At 47.0% G+C, this 25,028-nt stretch overlaps 1 protein-coding gene across 1 annotated transcript in view; it reads right to left on the reverse strand.

Moving 5' to 3' along the window:
- Positions 1-25,028, reverse strand: part of KPNA7 (karyopherin subunit alpha 7) — a 36,942-nt gene that overhangs the window by 9,305 nt on the left and 2,609 nt on the right. Inside the window, exons 3-9 of the mRNA XM_081819322.1 lie at positions 11,442-11,530; positions 10,330-10,458; positions 6,383-6,465; positions 5,656-5,924; positions 3,846-3,928; positions 1,660-1,923; positions 142-198 (exon numbers count right to left, since the gene is read on the reverse strand). Coding sequence (XP_081675448.1) covers positions 142-198; positions 1,660-1,923; positions 3,846-3,928; positions 5,656-5,924; positions 6,383-6,465; positions 10,330-10,458; positions 11,442-11,507 — 951 coding nt within the window. The 5' untranslated portion in view covers positions 11,508-11,530. The remainder of the gene's footprint in view (positions 1-141; positions 199-1,659; positions 1,924-3,845; positions 3,929-5,655; positions 5,925-6,382; positions 6,466-10,329; positions 10,459-11,441; positions 11,531-25,028) is intronic.

Here is a 25,028-nt window from a genome sequence, read left to right on the forward strand (position 1 = left end):
GCAAGCTATCAGCCGCTGGATGTGTTGGCGAGGCCCTGCAGCCACGTTGCTCAAGGCCCAAGCTGCTTCCTTCTGGATGGAGGACTTGGGGTGCATCAGGAGCTGGGGCAACACGTGCAGCATGCCCGCGTCGATGGCCACCTGGGTCTGGTGATCCGTTCCCGTGACGATGTTCCCCACGGTGCGGAGGGAGGGGGTCTGGAAGAGCAAGGCTATACACGTAACCAAGCATTGCAAACTTACCGTAACAGAAGGGAACCATCACCAAGCTCTGCGCATTCCCCCATGTTCGTCACGCTATGTTGATGGCGCTCAGGAAACCCGTGAATAACGACTAAATCCATGATCCCTATTAATTCAGCACATCCATGGCCATTTGCATAGTTTAAAGGTACTTGCTAGCCTCTCAATAGTTCTGGCTCACGTAAGATAGAGGTCCAGGGATGCCTTTATTAAGAAACAATGCTGTCCTTTTTGTATCCCTACACTGGGAATATCCCTAAATTGATTATAGGGTTTATAATGTAATAACTTCTACTGAATTTGTATTTAGCACCAGTGTCAAGTTTCTGTTGTATATTTAATTGGAGCTAATGAGAGCCCAACGGCATTTTTTGTTGTTGTTGTATTCACAAACTCCCTCTCAACTCTGAAGGTCCCCAGGATGGATCTGCAATTGGGCTCAAGACAACCATCCTCTGAGGGCTGACTGTGCATTTATTTTGGTTTCTCTGCACCGCAGTGACCACCCCCACACAGACCATCAACAGTTCGAGAGTTTTCCTAGCCTTTTATGCTGGGTTTATTTGCTACTCAAGCGAGAGGTGAAACAGTGCTGTAGGCCCATCACAGCCTTGGCAGGATGACTCCAAATGGGCCCTAGACCCCTCAGGATAAGCAGCTTCTTATATTCTTCTTGTACCCTCCCTCTCCCCAATACTATCCCCAAACTAACCTTGACGTCCGAGGAATACTATGCTAATCTAGGCATAGATGATCACTAAAGCTGCATAAATATACAACATTAGCCACAGAAATCAAAAGGGCCACCCACGTTTCAAGGCATATCTTCAAGAAGCGTATTATGTAAGGGACACGTTTCATATCATAGCAAAGTATTTGATGTTTTGTTTTTGTTTTTTTTTCATTTTACCTATGCTGAAGTGGTCTAATAACAAACTGGGGAGAGGATAAGAGGGATTTTTTTTTATCCTTGAGTAAGAAATTCAAATGTTACAACAAGCTTTGTTTATACACAAATGTGCGCACGCACGCACACACACACACACACACACACACTGTATTAGCCAACTTGTTAACATCCACATGCACAGACCCCTAGAAGGAAAGGCCACAAAAGAATAGTTTACTGAGTGGAGGGATTATTTTAATTTGGTGCTTGTCTAGTTTTTCTAGTTATCAGATTAAGACAAGTGAGTTATTTAACATCCACTAGGACTTCAGATCAAAATAGATTCAAGTCTTTAGCTAGAGAGTAGCAGAGACCAGGGAATTGTAGATGACAAGCTTTGTTCTAGATAAAGTATGAGACCCAACTGTGGAAGACCGGGACTGGGAGAGGTCTTGTTCAAGGAAGTATGACTCACACATTCTCATCTGAAGGCCCAGACAGAGACAGACAGGACCAGGGACGTTTACCAAGACATTGAGCTCCGAGCTGCTCATGAGCTGGACCAGCCTGGGCAGGACCCCTGTGTTGACCACTTGGCCGATGCGCTCGTTGGAGCCATCAGTGAGGTAGGACAGGGCCCAGCAGGTGTCCGAGAGAACCTCGCTGTCTTGGTGCTGCAGGAGGTGGGATAGGACGGGCAACATCTGCTTCACGGCTTTCACAGAAGGGTAAGGGTTCTTGTTTCGGCACAAGTTGGACAAGGTCCACGTGATGTTCCGCAGAAACGTGATCTGTAACAAGGAGACTGCTTCCAGCAATGGGTGCAAAGGAGGAAAAATGCCAATGGCCTGTGTCTTTGCCATCCCTGATCAATATTATTAACCAGCATGAAGCAAAGCATTTGAGCTTCATGCAGAATCTGTTCTCGATAGTGATGCATACTAGGGAGACCAAATGTTAGGTGGAGGTTTCCTTGTATTCTTCAAAAATCCACCCCTGCCCCTTGACTCAGCTGATGACCAATTCATTTTTCATTGACAAAACAAATGTCAAGCAGGAGTTACTTGGTCTGCCCATCAGCCAGTCACCCTACCAACATGTGGTAACCACATTCCTGATCTTTGTTGCAGGGTCAGTCCTCCTACCCCGCATCTGGACCCCATTTTTGCCTTTGAAGATTCTATCCCCACGATCACCTCTCCCCCCGATCCCTCCCACACTCTGGGACCCTCCACCTCTCTAGCCATCATCCTGCTTCTATTTTTCCAGAGTCCACCCTCAAGGATGCATCTCTATTCACTGTCTACCTTGCAGCTTCGCATTTGTTCTTCCACTCCTTCTAGTCTGATTTCTGCCCCTACTTCTTTGCGTTGAGTGATGAAATCGGCTTCTTCCAAGCCACCAAATCCAACAGCTGCCTTTTCAGTCCTAAAGTTACTGCCCCTCTTGGCAGTCTTTAGTACCCCCCTTGGAAAAGCTCTTCTTGGCACCTATGACACCAAACCTGCATTTCTCTTGCCAAACGGGCTGTTTCTTCTCAGTCTTTTGGGCAGACTCTGCCTGAGTTCTGATTGTCAGAGCCCTCGAGACTTGGTCCCAGGCTCTACTCTAGGTCAGGGGTTGGCAGACTTTTTCTGCAGAAGGCCAGAGAATAAACACGTCCAGCTTTATGGGCCATAGGGTCTCTGTTGCAACTAGTCCTCTCTGCCCTTGTAACATTACAAAAGCCACAGACAGCATGGGTATAAAGAAATGGTGATGGCTGTGCTCCAATAAAACTTTATTTACAAAAGCAAGCAGCTGGCCCCTGCTCTAGTTGATCCTGCCTAGCTGGATGACGAATGCACGCACAATCATCTGGACCGCATTGTCCATCCACCTGACGTTGCTGCAATGGTGCCTCTTACTTGCTTCAACTTAACATGTATAACTAACGCTCAGATTCCTTCTTCCCTCCATCTTCCCCACTTCTCTAGGAGGACAGTCATCTAAACAACCTAACCTGAAACCAAGGGCATTCTTGCTTCTTCCACTCCCCCGTGTCCAGCATGGCAGCAACCAGCTCGCTCCGCTCTCACTTTACAAGCAGCCAGAAGGGTCTTCCCAAAAGATCAGATCACTTCACTTCCTGCTTGCCTCTGCCAGCAGGTGGATGTCTAAGTCCTTCATCCTACTTGTCATCTTGCTCTGCTCTCTCCTTGCAAACTCCTTAATCATGCCAGCCTCTTACTGGTCCCACCATGTCAGGTTTTCTCCCACCTTGAGGGATGGGTATTCCCTGGGCTTTTTGAAGCTACCTTCCCTTCATTTTTGTTTGGGGCAAATATAGAACCAACATTTTCCCAAGGGGGTTCCCTGTTGTTGCCACATCAATCAACTTTGACTCTAAGCTTCGAACCTAGACCTGGTACCTAGGAACAGAACTGGTGACTCATTAACTGTCTGTGCCCCATCTACTTTTGCAGGATTGTAAGCTTAGAAAAACTTTAATGGACCTCTTCCAATGCCCCCTGAAGAAAAACTAGCACTATTGCCCTTGGGGCCAAATGAGGATCCATCTCTGCCCAATGTGATATTCAGTCCTAGGCCTTGCTTATAATTGCTGTCCTAAGGGGCAAGGCAGCAACTGTATGACCTAGCATTAACTTGAAAGTACTCCCCCAATTTCAGAAACTTGTTACCTAGCTAGTTCTTCTACTTTAAAAATACTTACTGGTATGGTTGATGAAACGAGGGCCACCAGATGTGGAATGGCATTGCTCAAGATAACGAGGTCTCTGAATTCTGGGCCATCACCTACAAATAGTTAAGAATGTGACATTCGGGGGACACCTGGGTGGCTCAGTCAGTTAAGTGTCTGCCTTCGGCTCAGGTCATGATCCCAGAGTCCTGGGATGGAGCCCCGCATCGGGCTCCCAGATCAGCAGGGAGTCTGCTTCTCCCTCTGCCCTTCACCCCACTCATGTTCTCTCGCTCGCTCTCTTTCTCTCAAATAAATAAAGTCTTTAAAAATTAAAAAAAAAAAAAAAAGAATGTGAGATTCGAACAGGGAGCAAAGAGAATCCTGGACTAAGTGACTAATTTTTTAAAACCCTGTGCAAGGGGTGAGAAGCCAAAACACATTCCTGGGCTGGACAAGTACATAGTATAGCCATGAACTAGATCCTGGGTCTCCATCATGTCAGTTGGGTAGATAGGTCAAACATGAAAGGCAGACACCACATAGCAGAGACCATTATAAGCAATCTGTGGACACCTAAAGGAGCAGAGGCCATTATAAGCAATCTGTGGACACCTAAAGGAGCAGAGGCCATTATAAGCAATCTGTGGACACCTAAAGGAGCAGAGACCATTATAAGCAATCTGTGGACACCTAAAGGAGCTAGCCGATGGGCCCGGAAAGTGCCCTCAAGACTCGAGATGCTGGTGGCACTTCACAACACAGTTCTCGGGAAGATGAATTTGGCTATTGCAGGCCAAATGGTCTTTCCAGGAGACTCTGGCATGGGGTGGAAACTTCCAAATGCAACTCAGAATCTAGCCTGGGAGATGAGTCAATGCTAGCCACCTGCTATCTGCTTCTTAGGCGAGAATACCGATTTGAGACCTTAGAAGTCTACGTTTATAATTCTTCAACCATGAAGGCAAGGCGTAGGTTACTTTACACCACCCAATTTTGCCTGTTCCTTACTGAACCAAGCAAAATGAGAGACAAAGTCTATATAATAGGCGCTTCCTTTACTGGAAGCATTTAACAAGCAGACTTATTTTATATTCTGTGTTTGCTAATCCCAGTATCTGAAGTCCTTGGAGGCCTAATCATACTGTTTGTTTCTGCTGACTCAGTCATGGTGGGTTGTTGATTCTCTGAACTTGAAACTGCTAATATTTGGCTGATCTTACTTTGTCAAAATCCTGAGGGGCCCAATTGAGTTCATATCCCCCCAAGAGCATCGTATTTATATTCAGCCAGGAATCCTGGAGCTTCCAACCCTGCAGCATTAACTCCTCATTTTATGCTTTCCTGGACCATGCAGGGAATACAGCATCAAGCCCCAAATTCACAAGGCCATTTTGGGACTACGTTTACAGGGGAGACCTTTACCCCACACTGAGCACACACTTTTCTGGTATGTTCCCTTGGCGACTTTCACTGGAGGTAGAATTCTTTCAGGCTCCTGGGTGATGCAAGGGTCTGTCCTAAATACTGCATGAGTCAAAGACTTGTCTTTTGTTCCCAAAGCCATTAAGACCTGAGGCTGCAGGACCCTGGTATTGATAGATGTCACCAGGCAGCCTGTAGCTTCGGGACACACTGCATCATCTGGCCGCCACTTTAATTATTGGCCTCTGAAATTGACTCTGGATTTTGGAAAAGCCTGGCGTACTCTTCCCAGTGTTTCTAGATATTTATACTGAGAATATTGAATCTTTATCTACCCAAAGAACTCGCATAGCATGCCAGACACCTGACCCACTGGTTTCAGCGCCCCCGCCACCTCCACCCCAGGGGAGAGTCTCACCTGCTATATTACCAAGAGCCCACACTGCCTGTTCACACACAGTCATGTGGGGGGAAGACAGGAGCTCAACCAAAGGTGGGATGGCCCCACCTTCCACAACAGCTTGAGTCTGCTCTGAAGTCCCGGAAGCAATGTTGGTCAGAGCCCAAGCTGCCTCGAACTGCAAGCAGGGGTGAGGTGACAACTTCAGGAACTCCACCAGCCTGGGAATGAGCCCTGCTTCAACAATCAGTTTTAGAGGAGGGTTCCTTTCCTGGGACAGCATTTTCCTTTGCAATGAAAGAGGGAAAAAATTATAAACACACACACACACACACACATATACACAAGTCATGTGAAGCTGATATTAAGAACCTTCTTTATAAATGTTCTTGGCATTCCTAGCTATCAGATGAGACTAACATGTGGGCCAGAGCTACTTAATATCCTAAAATCCAGTCTATAGCATTTTGCAGTGACAAAGCAACATTTTTCCCTTTAGGTATTATCTATGAGTTGAGATTCCTATAGAGGCCAATTTAAATTAAGCAATTCATCTCTGACAACACTTGCATATCTTAAGTTGTTCTCAAGGATGATGTAGAGGAACGATTTAGTCTCGCTTTTGAATGGACTTGCCTCTTCTTATATTGTGTGGGCATTTTGCCATTGCCACAAAACCAAATAGGCCACTGGAGCTCATTTCTAGCTAGGAACCTATAAACCGCAGAAGTCTGTTTGGCGGTACCTGGCTTCCTGGGTGGCCTGGAAACATAGGTCTGGATCTGAGGCATTCACGCCATTGATTATTTCTTGCAGGGTGAGGCTGACCTGCAAAGAGAGACACATTTAAGTCAGAGTCTCTGCCCACAGGAACCATGAAGGTCATCTAGTCCAGCCATCTATCTGATTAGAACAGGCTGGCTTGGACAGTATGTCCCAATCTGCACATTGGTCTACCTTAGGGGAGAGAAGAATACTTGGTGGTCTTATAGGTCTCATGAATCTGTGGGACACTCCCCATGCTCTGGGGAAGGGGTAATTCCTATCATCACTTGGATCCCCACCACCTTTTCAACCCCTGCAGTAAGAACATGTTAGTGATGACCAGCAAAAATGGCAGAGTAAGGACCTCCAAAAATTCTCTCCTCCATAAAAACAAGAAAACCAACACAAGTAGATCAACCTTCCGAACTCTAGAAATTGACCAAAGGCTTGTAGCAATTTGTTTTCTTTGAGCCAAAAAGAGATTGTTCAGGAAAAACACCTAATCTCAGGAAGAAGAATTCTAGGAAACAAAATGCATCAACGTACGAACAGGATTATACATCATGACCAACTGGGATTTAATCCAGGAAGGCAAGGGCAGTTCAACATATGAACATCAGCATAGTAGGTCATATTAATAGGATATAGGGGGAAAAGGAGACAATCATCTCAGAAAATGCAGGATAAGCATTTGACAAAATTCAGGCACACTTCCATGATAATAAACATTCAGCAATCTGGAAATAAAAGCCAGCTTCCTCAACCTGATAAAGCCATCTAATAAAACCCCACACAGCTAGCACCATAATTAACAGTAAAAGATGGAAAGTATCCCCCCTAAGGTCAGGAACAAGACAAGGACGTCCACTCTTGTTGCTTTTATTCAACATTGTATTGGAAGTTCTAGACAGACTAATTAGGTAAGAAGAAAAAAAAGTCATCCAGATTGGAAAAAGAAAATTATTTCTATTTGCAAAATTCAAGAACTTGTATATGGGAGATCCTAAGGAATCCCCCCCACACACAAATAGAGGCTCAGCTAGGCTTCAGGATTAACATATGAAAATCACTTGTATTTCTATATACTAGCAATAAATAATCCAAAGTTGAAATTAAGAAAACAATTTTATTTTCGATGACATCAAAAAGAATAAAATACTTGGGAATAAATTTAACAAAAGTACATGACTTATATGCTGAAACTATAAAAAAAATTAGAGGGGATCTAATAAATTTAAAAAATTCCCATGATCATGAATTGGAAGACTTAACATTGTCAAGATGGCAATACTCTTATAAATTGATCTATAGATACAGTGTAATCTCCATTAAAATCTGAGCTGTCTTTATAAAAGAAACTGACGAGTTGGTTCTAAAATTTATATGGAAATGTAAGAGATCCCAAATAGCCAAAATAATCTTGGAAAAAAAAAAAAAAGAACTAAGTTGGAAAACACTTCCCAATTTCAAAACCTACTACAAAGCTACAGCAATCAAGTCTGTGTTGTGCTAACATAGGATACATATATTGATCAATGGAAGAGAATCCAGAGTCCACAAACTCTCACATTTACGATCAATTGATGTTAGACAAGGGTTTTAAGGCTATTCAATAGGGGAGAGGATGGCCTTATGATGCTGGGACAACAAGGTATCCACATGCAGGACAATGAAGTTGTCACACCCTACTCACACCATTTACAAAAATTTACTCAAAATGGATCAAAGGTCTAGACATAAGAGCTAAAACCATAAAACTCTTAGAAGGAAACAAACATAAATCTTTGTGACCTTGGAGCAGTCAATGGATTCTGAAATATGATGTCTAAATCACAAGCAACCAAAGACAAAAGTGGACAAATTGAGCAGTTTCAAAATTTAAAACTTCTGTGCTCCAAGGATTCTACCAAGAAAGTAAAAAGACAATCCACAGAATAAGAAGAAATATCTGCAAATCATATCTGGTAAGGGTCTAGTCTCCAGAATAGACAGAATAAAGAACTCTTACAACTCAATGATAGAAGGACAAATTACTCAAGTTTAAAAATGAGCAAAGGGTTTGAATAGACATTTCTCCAAAAAGATCTACAAATAGCCAATAAGCACATCAAAAAATGATCATCATCAGTCGTTAGGAAAACATGTCAAAATTGTAACAATATGGCCCTTTGTACCCACTAGATAGCTACAATCCGAAAACAGACAAGTGTTGGCAAGAATGTCAGAATGTACAATGGTGCAGCTACTTTGGGAAATAGTTTGGCTGCCTATTTGTTTCCTATTGTTACTGTAAAAATCACCACAAATTTAGTGGCTTCAAACAACACATTCTTTCACAGTTCTGGAGGTCAGAAATTCATCATCAGCTTCACTGGACTAAAGGCAGGGCTGGCCCCTCCTGGAGGCTCTTAAGGAAGAATCTGTCTCCTTCCCTTGTTCAGCTTCTAGTGGGGCCACCTGCCTTCCTTGGCTTGTGATCCCCTCCCTCCATCTTCAAAGCACAACATGCTAATCTCTGCTTCTGTGGTCCTATCACCTTCTGCTCTAACTTGTCCTTCATCCTTATTATAAGGACCGATGTGATTACACCAGACCCATCCAGCTAATCCAGAATAATCTCCCCATCTCAAGATCCTTAACTTAATCACACCTACAAAGTCCCCTTTGTCATACAAGGTAACATTTACAGGCTCTGGGGGTTGGGAGATAGAGATATTTGGGGGGGAGGGGCACTATTCAGTTTACCACAAGCAGTTCCTCAAAGAGTTAAATGGGATAATCATAGGACCCAGCAATTCTACTCCTAGGTATGCTCAAGAGAATTGAAAATATGTCCACACAAATACTTGGGCACAAAGCAGCATTATTCATAATAGCCAAAAAGTGGAAACACAAGTCCACCAACTAATGAATGGATAAACAAAATGTGGTATATCCATACAATGAAGTATTTTTTTAAGATTTTATTTATTTATTTGAGAGAGAGCACGAGAGGGGGAGGGTCAGAGGGAGAAGCAGACTCCCCAGTGAGCAGGGAGCCTGATGTGAGACTCGATCTTAGGATTCCAGGATCACGACCTGAGCCGAAGGCAGTCGCTTAACCAACTGAGCCACTCGGGCGCCCCCATACAATGAAGTATTAATCAGCTATAAAAGGAATGAAGTACCAACACATGTTACAACATGGACAAACCTTGAAAACACTATACTGAGAAAAAAAATAAACCACACAAGGCAACTTGGAGAACGTGTACAGCTATTCTGTTTGAGGACCCCTACTGTGTCATCAGGCCCACTTGCCCAGATTGAACTCATCTCTGCCCCATAGGAGTCCTAATCCCAGCAGGGTGCAATGATGCACGTGGATGGCTAAGGTGGGACATAGATGGTGACAGATCATAAAAGGCATGTAGATACAAGTCTATTGGAGTCAAAGAAGAGAAACTCCCCCATCAGGTCATTCCAGAAAGGATTTGCAAAAACAGTGTTGGCCTGCAAATCAACCCAGAACTTGCACTGAGGGAAGTTGGGGTGGATGGGGAATGGAAGATAGAGGACAGCATTCGGGTCCCAGGCAAGACTTTGTATGTTGAGTGACTGGATGCTTCTAACAGAGAGAGAACATCTGTAACCCCTCATTTCCTGTTTCTGGCCAAGTGGTGGCAAGTGAATTTCCATTAGAAGCAGCATCTTGTGTACCCCACCCTGCTCAGAAAACAGATCCCAAACTCACAGCCACAAACCTAATGCCCTTTAGCTTTCCGAAACCACCAGCTCTAACCATGATCTCTCCACCCCTTTCCTCAAAGACTCTCAATTAGAACTTGCAAGTTCTGAATCTATTAAAACATTTTCAAGCCAGAGAAACTTGCTAAGGACGTGTTTCTCACACACACAACTCTCCTGAACACCACATTGCTAATGTACCCCTTTGGTTAGTTGTCCAGAAGCTGGGTCAGGGGAGAAATTGGTGATATTTCTTCTCTTTAAGGCCTGCTCATCTTTCTTGGCCTTCCGGAGCTCCAGGCTGACTGCCATCCGCTGTTGCCGCCTCATCTAGTGAGGAAAAGAAAGAATTGGAGCCCTTAGAGCAGGGAAGTCAGGTTTTCACCACATTTAGCTTTTAGAACACTCATCAAAGCGTCAGATTTCACTCTTATAGATGCAACAGGCTGGAAGAGTTAAGATCACATAGCAAATAGTCTCAGCATGGTTTACTTCTGCTTTCTCCTACTATACCACATCCACGAAAATAGTCAAACTTCTTCTCAAAGTGAAGGAAGCCTATCTACAGTCTTGGCAGGCCAGGAGTCTCTCAGCTGCGGAGCCATCTGAGCAAAGCATCCCATTGCCCCGAGTCTGAGCCCATCTTCCTCAGTGCTAATTGGTCCCTGAAGAGCAGGCCAGGGCTTCCCAACTTTGGGGATCCAGGCACGGCTGGGGACTATGAAGTCCATGAAGACATGCTCCACATGACCCTGACCATTTCCACCATTAGGGATCAGTCTACAGGTCATTCAAGCCTTGATCCCGTCCCAGGAGTCTTACTTGGATGCCAGACTGAGGGAGATTAAAATTAAAAACAAAACAAAACATACCCTTTTTTTCTTGGATCAAAAGAAACTCATAGACTTTAGTAGCATCAAGAATCCTGGGGGAAATGATCTATTCTTTAGATTAGATCTCTATTTTGCTATATTTGCTTTGTCATCCCCATCTTCTGATCCTCCACTCCATTTTTTTTTTTTTTTTTTTAGACAAGGAGTGCTCATGTGCGTGAGCATGCATGCACGTGAGCAGGGGAAGGGCAGAAGGGTAGGGAGAGAGAGAATCTTAAGCAGGCCCCAGCCCCAGTGTGGAGCCACCAGGGCTCAATCTCTCCACCCTGAGATCACGTCCTGAGCCGAAATCAAGAGTTGGATGCTAAACCAACTGCACCACCCAGCCACCCCTGCTCCACCCCATTTTTTATGCATTTCAACCATGAGATTTTCACTACACTGCTCCTCCATAGAGTGAAGTGGTGGCTGGGTACTCACAGACGCATCTTTGCCTCGGTACTTAAATTTTCTCAGTCTCTCTTCGGGAGCATCTAAAGTCGGCATATTGACTGGAAGCAGTAAACCACCTGCCGGTAAGACAGTTATCAAGAGAGTCAGTGCTCAGTGTGCGGGTTCCTATGCCATCCTTGCTCTAAGCCCTGGAAGGGCTCACAGTGGATGGGAGAGCAGCTTCCATAGGCATTCCCACACTGCCTCAACAGGGAACGAGCACCATGGGAACCAGAGGCTAGCCCTGGGCTGCAGGAGGGAGGGATACCTCTTGGAGTCAGTTCCGCTTGAACTGGGCCTTTAATGGCTAGGGTAGGTTGGAAGGAAAGCCCAGAACCCTCTCATGTGGCTGTATCCTAGGAGTTCTGTACAGAGCGTATGCGCAGGATGGTGGCGCCCAACCAGGACAGGAAGATGGCCTCTTCTCCCACACCCAGTCCACCAACCCTCGGGTCACGATGGTCTCAAGCATGATACGCTCCTTCTAATTCTGTGGTTGATTACCTCGACCCCGGACCAGGCCACCATCATCTTCCAGCTACTCTATGGCAACCGCCTTCCACCTGTTCTCCCCGCTTCTACCATTGCTGTATTCCAATCTGTTCTCCACGCAGAGGCCACGTGATCTCTTAAAGATAATTTTCTCTGCTTCAAAACTCTCTAGTGGCTGCCTGCTGAGTTCAGAAGAAAACTCAGACTCTCTATGATGCCCACCCTGTGTGAGCTGGCCCCAGCCTGCTTCACCAAGAGCAACACTTTGAATTTCCATCTAAGAATCTAAGTATCATCCCAGTCGGTTTTTATATTCTCCAGAGCTTTTACCACCACCTAAAATCTTGTTTGTGCATCTTCCTTCCCCTTGCCCCAATGACAATGGGGTCATGTGTGTCTTATGTACAATTCCTCAGCCCTTTCACGATGCATGACATAGAGTAAGTAGGTACTCAAGTATTTGTTGGATGAGGATGGTAGGTAATAGGTCACAAAGGGAGCTGGTCCCTAATTAGAGGAGGTTATTCAAATCAGGCCACATTTTAACTTTCTACAAGGCAGCGGGGAATGACATTTCTTACAAGGGTGCAATGAGTATCCATCTGTTTCCAAGTACACGGGATGAGCCAAACTACACTGCAGAGAAAAGAAAACTGGATAAAGATGACCAGAGTCTATTGACTCTATTCTTGAATGTAGAACAGCTGGGATTAATTTCGGGAGGAAAGACTAATTTAGACACATCAATTTGGATGGGACAGTGTAGACAAGTAGGAGAATTCCAGAAGCAGAGAGCCAAGACTGAGGTCTTGAGAAGAGAGATGAACTGTGAGATGACTGAACAAGAACTCAATCTTGGTGATGTTCCCTACTAGGGCCCAAAAGAACAAAGAACCAGCAAGGGACAAGGAAAAAGAAGGGAATTTGAGTCAGAACAAAAGAAGGATAGTGTCCAAGGCACTGGTGGTAACAGCAGCTACCGGGCCGGGCACAAGTCCCTAAACAAAGTGCCACCAGCCACCCACAGCTGGATGGAGCCAATGGGCTGAGCCTCAGAGCAGAGGCATAAGCAGCTCAGGACAGAGAGTAACCATGTCCTATACTTTCATCTACCTTTAAGTAACCTCAAAATCTGCTCTATAAGGAAGAAGAGTTGCTTTTGGACACCAAAAAGTAAATCAGAACACTCCTTTAAATTTTTTTTTTTTTAATTTTAAGTAGGCTCCGCACCGCACCCAACATCAGGCTTGAACTCACAACCCTGAGATCAAGGGTCACACGCTCTACTGAGTAAGCCAGCCAGCTGTCCCCAGGACATCCTTTAAAACACCAGCTCAAAAGAGTTTTCTAGTTGCTATAATAACCAGGGTCAAGAGAGTTATCAGCTGGAAACGGAGATTTAGTTTGGAGCGAGGAGCTATACCCTACATCTCCAAGAGATAAGGCTCATGGCATTTTCTAAATCTGGAGTTGAGTAGTATTAAGGGCCCGGTTCAGGGAGTAATGGGCAAAACACACTTATCACATGCCAGGAATGTTGCACACTTGGGATTAAATGAAGCAACGTTAATAGTAAGGTAGAGATGGGGCGCCTGGGTGGTTCAGTCGGTTAAGCATCTGACTCTTGATTTCAGCTCAGGTCATGATATTGAGGTCATGATATCAAGCCCCGCTTTGGGCTTCGTGCTCAGTGGGGAGTCTGTTTAGGATTCTCTCCCTCCCCCCACTTGCACACACTCTCAGGCGTGCGCTCTCCAAAATAAATAAAATTAAAAAAAAAAATAGTAAGGTAGAGATAGCCCCATTTTACAGATGGGGAAACCATCTCAGAGGTCACTTCCCTCGGAAGCCCAGAGTGCCCACAGCTGTCAGGCATCAGCATCAGGACTACAGCCTAGATCTGACTCCTGCGTCCATGCTTTGGATCACTAAGCTTTGCAGCCAACAGTCTGTAAGTAGTTCTGATGAGGAAAATAAGTCACCCCCATGGGTGGCACTTAACACATGGAGGAGATGTTGGAAATAGGAAAGCACAGGTCTCCGGCAAGGGAGGCCACTTCTGAAATACTCCGCTAATGCATTGCCACTTCACTGCTTTCTCACTCACTGTTCGCGGCCCGACCAGCTCGGTCCACGAGACCCTCTGAATGTGCCTCAGAACGAGGCCAGTTTGGTACAAGGGGATGAAATGCTTTGGTTTCTGGCGAGACCCAAGACAGTGCCTGGTTCCAGGACTATTCCATGAGAACCATTCATCTTTCAGCCACAGCCCAGAACAAATGGCCATTAAGGAACCTTGGAAGTAGGTCCAGAGGTTCAGATGAGCGCTACCTTCCTTCAAATATCAAGGGGAAGGCCAGTATGGCACAAGCAGAAAAAGCTCAACTTCAGAGAGAACAGTGTCCTCCTCCTCTCCCCACCCACCCCCCCGGGGGGCATCTTGAAGGAACAGTTTGAAAGTCACAGATGTAGCCAAACCATTCATTTGGGGACAATCTGAAGAACGAATTCTTCTGGCTTTCACAGGTTTCTCTAGTCACAGCTCAGAGTGTGCTTCCTTCCCTCACATTGCTGTTTGCAGCATCCAGGAGAACCACCACCCTGCCACCCTTCACCAGTGGCATCAAGAGCCAAGCTGGAGGCTTTGAGTTAGGTACAAGATCAAAGTCAGAACCTTTCGTCATCAGTTCCCAGAGTCTGAGATCCAAAGAAAGCCAAACTGGTTATTTGGGCAAAGAGCACCAACTTAGGGGCATTATTTACACACCCCCCCGGCTCAGGCAGCTCTGCAGCTCCCCGCACACTAGGAGACTCTACCCTGGGAGAGTCAGGTGGCAGAGGCCCCACCAAGGGTCCCTGGCCATGCTCATGGTCTTCCAGGCCCCCAAGCGGCTCTTGACCTTTCATTCTTTTTGACTGAAGAGAAACTAGGGACTCCTAAGTCTTGTTCATGGCACTGAGTCACTTTCTCTGGTTGGAGCATTACAGGCCATTTTTAAAATACTTCTTCTAGATCTAGCCAAGCTTTGAGTGTTAGCATCTTTCAAGAACTGAGAACTATTTTAAATTAAGATCAAGATCATCCAAGAGTTGGCTTCTAGAAAGGCGCATTTCTCTGATTTTACATTAACACTCATGGTATAGACAATTTAATACCTCAGAAATGTATTGAGCATTAACTCCCATAACCTACCCTCCTCCAAGTTAGCCTTTAAAAACTCACACCCACCCTGGGGGGCTAATTCTGGAAGAGGAGTTTCATAGACACGGTTTGGCCACACATTTCTCCACTTGCCTGTACTGTGGATTTTTTTTTTTTTTTTAAGATTTATTTAAGTAATCTCTACGCCCAATATGGGGCTCAAACTCACGATCACGAGATCAGAGTCACATGCTCTACCCACTGAGCTAGCCAGGTGCCCCAACTAGGGACATCTTTTGATGTCAGAATGCTCAGATCTGGGGTACCTAGGTGGCTCAGTCATTAAGCATCTGCCTTTCGGCTCACGTAATGATCCCAGGGTCCTGGGATCAAGCCCCACGTCGGGCTCCCTGCTCCGCGGGAAGCCTGCCTCTCCCTCTGCCTCTCCCCCTGCTTGTGTTCCCTTTCTTGCTGTGTCTCTCTGTCAAATAAATAAAATCTTAAAAAAAAAAAAAAAAGAATGCTCAGATCTACAGCACTAACAGCCACTTCTTCAAACCAAGTGGGATTTAAGCTAAAACTACACATGGGGTTGGAGTGAGGGTCATTCCCTGGGAAGACCCACTGACCTCAGCCCCAGTGACGGGTCAGCAAGCAGGCATGAGTACAGGGATGAAGCAACAGTCATGGGAGTGTGCAGGCCTGGGGGGGCGGGGGTGCCATGAGGGCAGGGACCCCACCTTGGTATTCACGGGGCTTTACCAACATGGACAAGACGTGTCCAGACCCGAAGTTTGATGGAGGGAGGCACACAGTCAGGCGTCCCTCCAAGGCTCACATTGGCCCAGAGGGGAGGCAGAGGTCACAGCAAGAAAGGACGCAGGACCCCAGGCCCTCTTCCCAGGGATCCTACCTCAGGGCTTGGGAATGCTCTGGGAGGGGGCAGAATCAGCCGGGGATGATTCCCACGGGTGAACATGTCCCGGGGGATATTTCAGGGAAAGGAAAGACAGGTAAAGGCGCAGACACACAGATTTATAGGCTGTTGTATGGTCAGGCTCCCCATACCCTGCCAGCCCCCATCTGGGCTCTGCTGAGTAAACAGACATGCAGCAATTGCCACATCCTCCTTACCCACCCAGAAAACAAGCCAAGTGCCACTTCGCGCAATTTCGTTAAACCGAGACTGAGTTCAACAAGGAGAGACCCAGCCTGGGCTGGAAGCCGTCCCTCTGAGGAGGCCACTGGCTTTTGCCGGGGGGGTGTTGCCAAGACTGCAGCAGCCTCACCCAATCCCCAGGCAAGAGCTAGGTGTCTCGTCTATACCCAGACAGAGGAATCCGGGAGGGCACGGCCACATTGGGAGCTCCCGGCACCCACCCTCTCACCACTCACCTGGAAGACAGCCACAGCCTCCAGCCCCCTGGCCGGCCTTAAATGCCCTCAGAAGGCAGCAGGTGTTTTGGGCATTTGACCCCTCCCCCCAGGGTTGGTCTCTGACCGAAGTCAATGGATCTTAGCTCTGGGTGCGCATTGGAAGCACCTGGGGAGCTCTGAGCAGCCGGCCACCTGGGCCCCAGCCCTGAGGCTGATTGAGTTGGTCTAGGGGGAGGCCCTGATCTCCAGGTGCTTCTCATGTCCGGATGAGGCAGAGACAGCCTCAGAGCTGCCATGGACCTTCAGCCTCTGCAGTTGCAGCCTCCCTCCGGGAAGGGGTTTGCATGCTGGGAGTTTAAGGTTTCTGGGATCTGGCTAGATTGGCCTCCTCCTAAAATTGGAGTATTAGGGTTAATGCTGCCGTGGAACAGTTAGCAAGTGTTTATTCCCAAGGCAGGCAGGGAGATTGGGTGCTGGTGAGAATGGGTTGGCTTCGTATCAAATTGGAAATTGGAACAAGATTTCACATGTTATTCAACTGGGGTGCCTCAGTGGCTCAGGCGGCCGAGCATCCAACTCTTGATCTCAGGGTTGTGAGTTCAAGTCCTACATTGGGTATGGAGCCTAGTTTAAAAAAAATGTTAAAGGGCATATGCTTCTAGAAATTTTGGGGTGCGTGGCTGGCTCAGTCAGTGGAGCATGTGACTCTTGATCTCAGGCTTGCAGGTTTGAGCTCCACATTAAATGTAGAGATTATTTTAAAATAAAATCTTTAAAAAAAAAATCCAAATATTTACCGAGTCCTCACTGTGTGCGAGGCCCTGACATGCAACAGTGAATATGATGAGTGGGAGCAGGACCACAACTGGGACAACACAAGGCAAGGGAGGTCAGGGAGGGCTTCCGGGAGGAGGTGATGTCAGAACCAAGTCCTCAGGAAAAGCAGAAATTAGCAGGTGAAAAACTGTGAGAAAAAATGCTCCAGGCTGAAGGAACAGCATAGGGAAAGGCACTGAAGCGAGAAAAATGGCCATGGTTCTCCTGGGAACAAAGGTCGTTCAGGATTGCCAGAGGGTTGGGCACCTAGGTGGCTCAGTTAGTTAAGCGTCTGCCTTCGGCTCAGGTTATGATCTCTGGGTCTTGGGATCGAGTCCCACATTGGGCTCCTTGCTCAGTGGGGAACGAGCTTCTCCCTGTCATGCTCCCCCTGCTTGTGCTCTATCAAATAAATAAATAAAATCCTAAAAAAAGAGATTGTCAGAGGGATGACAGTGTCAGGTGAAGAGCAAAGGTGACCTGATATACAGGGGAGGGGGCAGTGGGAGCTGTCCACCCTGGTCCAGGCACTGAGGGGTTGCACTGTCTGTAGGGGATTTGAAACCAATGATAAAACCTAACTACAAGTCTGGTGCTTTTTATCGTCATGAGCCTGGAATTCTGACACTTCAGTGAGTTGCACCCCACCTGTTACTCACTCTGAAAGTGTTTGGGGTTGGTCCAGAGAACAGGAGAGACCCCACCCCAAGGTCTCTATTTGCATTGTATTTGCTTTTTTATTATGGAAAGTTCCAAATCTGTAAAAGTTGAGAGAAAAATACAAACAAATCCTCAAGTACCGGTCACCCAGGTTCCATAATTACCAACACCATCTTAATTCTTCTTCCACCACCTTTTAAACTTTGAATTTATTGGTATTTGTTGGGGGGTGTGTGTGTGTATTTTAAGATTTTATTTATTTATTTGAGAGAGTGTGTGTGCAGGAGCAGGGGGGAAGGCAGAGGCAGGGGGATGGGCAGAGGGGGAGGGAGAAGCAGACTCCCTGCTGAGCAGGGAGCCTGATGTGGGGCTCCATCCCAGGACCCTGGGATCATGACCTGAGCGAAGTCACCCACTTAACCGACTGAGCCACCCAGGCGTCCCTATTCGTTGTGGGTTTTAAAGGAAATAGAATTATATTACTTCACCCATAAATATTCAGAATGAATCTCTCACACATAAAGATGAAAAACTAAAACCAAAATACCATGATTCCTCCTCACGATATCCACCACCCTTCTTACTGTGTCACTTTAGAATGTCTAGGCTAGCCTTGGGGAGGTGAGAGGCAGATTCTTTCCAGGGCAGGGCCAGAGGGAGGAGGGGCAGACAGGGGGTGGGGGTGGTCGGTGGTGGTGGCAGTGGGAGAGGAGAGAGGAGGGTCGGACCCCAAGACAGCCTGGTTCCTGGAGGGGAGGGATGGGGAGAAGCCGGGCTCTGAGTGAGTAAAGCATGGAGCTTCAGGGTTGGACCCTCACACCCAGATGCCTGGAGGACACCAAGGTGGGGATGCAGCAAAGGCCAGTCGGTTCAGTGCTGGGCAGGACTCGGTGACCCACTGGACATGGTGGTGGGTAACAATGACAGAGACCACATAAGCTGGTGGGTAGTTTCAAACCGAGGTGGCTGGTGTGGTGTCAGAAGAGAGGGCATTCAGGATGACATACAGGAGGCCTGAACTTGTGGGATCCAAGGCTATCAGAGGGACTGGCCCAGGCCCCCTGCTCTGCACAAGGCATTTGAGACCACCCACTGGTCCCCCTGCACCTGAGTCCCCCTCCCCTCATCATCCCTATCCCTGCTTTGGCTGTGTCCCTTCCCCCTCAGGCTTTTCCACACACACACAGCTGAGGGATCCCTTGAAGATGGAGCTCTGGTTATACCACTTTGCCCCTCAAACACTTCAGTGCTCCCCAACATACCTACAATCGTGTATGAGGCCCTCTGTGCACTTCCTTGCCCCCCATGTTGTTCCTTTTGGCCTCACTCCCACCACGGTCCCGCTCCAGCCACCCCAGTCTCCTCTCTGCCCCTCAAATTCATCAGGCCCGTGCTGGCCTCAGGGCCTTTGCACCTGCTGTTCCCTATGCCTCCCTCACTCCCTTCAGGTCTTAGTTTTTGGAGACCATTCCTGATCACCCTGTCTAAAATCAAACCTCAAATTCCTGTCCAACTCCCTAGCAGCACTTGTTAATATCTGAAATGCAGAACAGTTACTTGCTTGCTTGTTTTCCATCTCCTGCTTTGCCACCAACCCCAACGGAACTTGGTAAGCTCTGAGGGTAGGGGTGTTATCTGTTTTACTCGCTGCTTTATCCCCAATGCCAGAAAGAGTCATTGCTCATTATATTTTTTGAATGCATAAGTGGGCACCCTGCCCCAAAGCCAGGCTCTCCCCTCTACCCCCACTGTGTTATAGATGTCCCTCCCCCATCACCCAGAATGTACCCAGGGTGTACACGGGGCATGCTCAGTAACCTTCCCAAGCCAAGCATCGAGCTGAGCCAGCGTTCTTTGAATAAACCTAATCAGTGCACACAGCAGGGCCCACAGGTGCTAAATAAAGGAGTCAGAGAAGTGGGAGGAAAAGTGCTTTGGATGGAACCTGAGTCCTCAGATGGAAGTCACTTCATCCTCCCCTATGCCTAAGCCCCAATCATGAGTATCAGCCACACCATCTGACCGCAAGGAGCCCCCACATCGGCCTCCCACTCCCCGCCTCCTTCCATCAGCCCCACCCTCTGCTGAGCCCTGCTCCTCGGCCTCCCAACCTCTGTTCTGCTGACCGTGGCAGGCCATTTGCCCACTGGTCTGGCGACACTGTCCTAGAACACCCATCCAACAAACTCTTATATTAAATTTTCAAGAATGAATTACCAGGATGGGTTTATTTCCCTGGTTTGTTTAACCTGCCTTGACTCCTCTGATGTAGTAGGAATTACCAATCCTGTTTCACAGAGCGGGAAACTGAGGCTGCTGACATTGACATGACTTGCCCGAGCTTACATGATAGGGGAAGGCCAGGTCTGTGTGCCCCATCTTTGCCTCGGTGCTTGGACCTGTGCTGGGATGGTGCCTGACTCCCTTCCTCCCTTCCTTCCTTCCTCCCTTCTGTCTTTTATGGTGGTAACATACACATAACATAAAACTGACCATTTTAACCACTTTTGAGTATACAGTTCAGTGCATGAAGTACATTCACACTGCTGGGCAGCTGTCGCCACTATCCATCTCCAGAATCTTTTCCACTTCCCAAACTGAAAGTCTGTCCCCATCAGACACTAATTCCACAAGACCCTCTCCCAGCCCTGGACACCCAACCTTCTACTTTGGGTCTCTGCGAGCTCGACTCCTCTAAGGACCTCATGTAAGTGGAATCATACAATGCCTGTCATTTTGTGACTGGCTTAATTCCACTGAGCGTAAAGTCCTCAAGGCCCATCTATGTTGCAGCAGGTGTCAGGATGTCCTTCCTTCTGACTTCTTTCTTTGAAATAGGAACACATTTTTTTTATGTTGTTGTAGTTAATATTGTTGTTTACGGTGACATCCCAAGTGCAGGGTGCAGGGCAGACGTCCTCCCAGGCAGGGAGGAGTACTTATCATTGACTTCGCTTATAATGGCCAGCGCAGGGTGGTAATAAAAGCAGGCTGATTTCTAGTCAGTTTTCATTCTTGTTTCAAATCCTCTACAGTCAATGCACCCCCTTGTTCCCCATATTCCTGGCCAACTGCTCTCACAACCATCCCGACTTGGTCCATCACTGATTATTTATAGATGTCTATTCATCATATTATGATATAAAAGGAGTTTAAGAAAAAGAACCCCAGAATTAGAAAGCTGATGTAACAATTCCTTGGGGGGGGTTAGGAAAAGTTCCATGATTGAGGTCAGTCTCTGGGAATCCACTGGCTCCTGACAAATGCAGCCGTCAAGGTGCTTGGCCTCTGCATGTGAGAGCTTGTGTGTGAGTGTGTGTGCGTGCACACACAAATGTGTCAGAGAGTCCCTGGGGTCTAGGGAGACTTTAACTTCCCAGGATGATGACCCTTAAGGAGCTAATTTTAGATTCTTGGTAGATGCTATTTGGCCCAGAAGTAGGAGATGAGAAAAGGGGATATTAAGGAAAGGAAAAGGCAGGGTGGGAAGACAGCAAAAGAAAACCAAAGACCGATTATTCATCAGGTCTGAGGGCTCTCTGATAAAATCAGAACCTGAATTCCTCAGTACTGTAGTTATTTCCTAAAAGCGTGTTCTGTTTAATGGCCTGACCCAGCCCCACTGCTCCCAAGTCTCCTCATCTGCCTGATTACCCTAAGCATTTTCTTTTCCAGGAGTGTGGGGGCAGTCTACAGACGTTTCTCCCCTCTGGGGCCTCTGAATATCAGAGGCACAGATCACACCCAGAGCCCTGGGTCCTGTGTGGCTTTCATCTGATGCTATGTGACCCAGGAGCTGGGCCGTGGACAAGGCTCTGCAGGGACCAGGGACTGGGCACCCACTCTGCTGGTTCTGCAAGGTGCAGGAGTGAATCAGACAGGGTCCCTACCACCAAGGAACTTAGAACTCACCTGTCAGGGGCACCTGGGTGGCTCAGTCGTTAAGCGTCTGCCTTCGGCTCGGGTCATGATCCCAGGGTCCTGGGATCGAGCCCCGCATCGGGCTCCCTGCTCCGCGGGAAGCCTGCTTCTCCCTCTCCCACTCCCCCTGCTTGTGTTCCCTCTCTCGCTGTGTCTCTCTCTGTCAAATAAATAAATAAAATTAAAAAAAAAAAAAAGAACTCACCTGTCAGCACTTGAGCACCTGGGCTCTAATAATCACACAAGGTCTTTCTGCCATTCGCACCTCACCTTGTAACAACTTGGTGAGATGGATATTATTATAATCCCAGATAGGGAAGTGAGTTAGGTATTCAAAGACAGCACTGTGTGTCTAGCACAATGCTCTCACTCCCTGTAATGGCTCCATGGAGAACATGTTCTCCTCAGAGAGTGCAGGAAAATAAGGCAAAGGTTCACTCCAACCCAGTCCCTGACTCCAGAGGGAGGACCTGCTGAATGGACAGATGGATGCGTGAATGGATAGATAGATGGAGGAGTGATGGATGATGGATGATGGGTGGATGGATGATGGATTATGGAGGAATGATGGATGGATGATGCAAGATGGATGAGTGGATGATGGATGACAGATGGATAAATGGATGATGGACAGATGGATGGATGAATGAGTGGATGATGGGTGGATGATGGATGGGTAATGTTTGGATGAATGAGTGGATGATGGGTGGATGACGGATGGGTGATGGATGGATGGATGATGAATGGATGGATGAATGGATAATGATGGATGGATGATGGATAGATGAATGAGTGGATGATGGATGGATGGATGGATGGATGGATGAGAGATTACCCAGCTGAGTTGGGGTTTGAGTCCACCTGGGTTTTTCAGACACTGGGCTTGATTCAACCTTGGGAGACTCACAGAAAATAAAGAGACTCTCTCCTTTGGAAAAACAAGAATAAATACTTCTTGGCAAAAAGGCATGATGCCAAGAGGATGAAAAGTTGGAAAGATTTTTAGATATTTTTGAAATAATAAAATAAAAATGGTACTTCAGTGCCAAATAAAATCAAATTGAGATATAAGTCTAAGCGCAGTATGAAAAAGAAAGAAACACAGCTGGAGAAATTTATCTCCAGCAGCCTTGACCACCATATTTCTGGGATCCCATAAAATTCACCATGAATGAGGAAATCTCCAGCTGACTTGGAATCAGAGACTTTTCAAGCTGAGCTGACTTCGGAGAACTCCTTGTCCAGGTCTTAGGTTCTTTCTGTCCCAGCTGCAGAGCAGTGTTCAGAAGAGCCTGTCTTAAGCCCTCTCATTTCAGAGCCTGTGAGGAAGATTCCAGCAGTGGCCTGCTGGGGCTCACCCTTCCCTGAGATGACCCTACAGGATTCCAAGGGTCTCTGGGGCAAGAGGCTATTTCTGGGCCTCAGGCTCTGTGTCCATGTTTGGTCTTCAAGGAGCGCACTGTGAACTTTCCTCCACCTGCCAAGGCTTCTTCCTGCAGCCCTCCTGGGAAGACACTGATCCCCTTTCCTCCAAGATGGCAAACAACAGCTGAGAATGTAGCTTCTGGACCTTATCAGGAAGGACCCTGCAACCACCACCCTGGGGCACAGAAATGAAGGGAGCCTCTTGAGACACATTGATTGACGTTTGTTTCCTTTTTTTCCCCCCTAAAAAATAATTCCAGATCCTAAAAACAGTCCTCATTGAAAAAACTTCAGGCAACACTGATAACGTTTAAAGAAGGTTTAACTTGGGACGCCTAGGTGGCTCAGTTGGTTAAGCGTCTGCCTTCGGCTCAGGTCATGATTCCAGGGTCCTGGGATGGAGCCCCGCATCGGGCTCCCTGCTCAGCGGGGAGTCTGTTTCTCCCTCTCCCTCTGCCCACCCCCCACTTGTGTTGTCTCTCTCTCTCTCTCTCATTTTCAAATAAATAAATAAAATCTTTAAAGAAGGTTTAACAAAAAATCACCTGAAATTCTACCACCCAGAGCTAATGGGTGTGATCATCTGGCTGAGCATCCTTTCAGACAAGCTCTTGGCACATCTGTTCATACAGGTGCCATTTTGCAAAAATGGCTTCAAGCTATTCCATAAATTTTCTTTAAAAAAAAACAACCCAACATTATGCAGTGGGCTTTGTTGAATGCCAGTGAATATGAATTTACGTTGTCGGTTTAAAAAATATTCATCGTACTTTATTTAACTTTACATTTATATTATTTATATTATTTGTTATTCTTTATATTCATTTTATTAACTAATCCCCTATAGATGGACATTTAAGTTGTTTCCAACATTTTGTGGAAAGCCAGCTCAGAGCTGCCTGAGAAAGGGGGGAGGAAAGTAGGAAGGATGACCCTTTGGCTTCTAAAGAGGTCATCCAAGGGGCTGAGGCAGGAGCCTGGGGCTGGGCAGTGCCTGGTCAGGGGCAGCTCTGGGCCCAAGGCTGGAAGTAGGTGCCAGAAGCCTCAGGCTTGTCTCAGTGGCTTTTCCAGATCAGAGGGTTCTGGAGCCTGAACTACCCTAGGGCTGTGGGTCTGGGCGGACCCTGCCCCACCAGCCTAACAATAACCCACACACTGAAACTGCGTGGAATGTGGAGCTGGGACAGAGAGGTGGCAATGAGATGCCCCCCTCGGGGGCAGGGATCAGGCTGCTAAGGACATAACCCAGCAGACACCTGCAGAAACCGGCTGAGGAACATGGAGGCATATTAAATACATTCCAATTCTGTTCCCTCCCCTCCCACCTCCAGGCCCAAACCAATTTATCAGAACTCCCAGCTCCAACTCTTGACCTTGCACAGAGGAGCCCAACGTGCTCCATGGAAGCACCCTAGGAGATAAGCATCTGTAGATGGAGGTGGAATTTCTTGGGGTCTCCATTCTGTGTCATTTGGGGAGACCCTTAACAGGTAGGCAGCATATTCCTGCTTAAAAGCGTTTTCAAGACAAGCCACAGACTAAGAGAAAATATTTACAAAATACATATCCAACAGTGGTTTTGTATCTAGGACATATGAACAACTCTTAAAATTAAATATAAAAGGGTGCCTGGGTGGCTCAGTTGGTTAAGTGTCTGCCTTCGGCTCAGGTCATGATCCTGGGGTCCCGGGATCGAGTCCTGCATCAGGCTCCCTGCTCAGCAGGGAGCCTGCTTCTCCCTC

Source organism: Leptonychotes weddellii, chromosome 5, assembly GCF_054177405.1.
Source record: "Leptonychotes weddellii isolate Sample4059 chromosome 5, ASM5417740v2, whole genome shotgun sequence".
Classification (NCBI taxonomy): domain Eukaryota; kingdom Metazoa; phylum Chordata; class Mammalia; order Carnivora; family Phocidae; genus Leptonychotes; species Leptonychotes weddellii.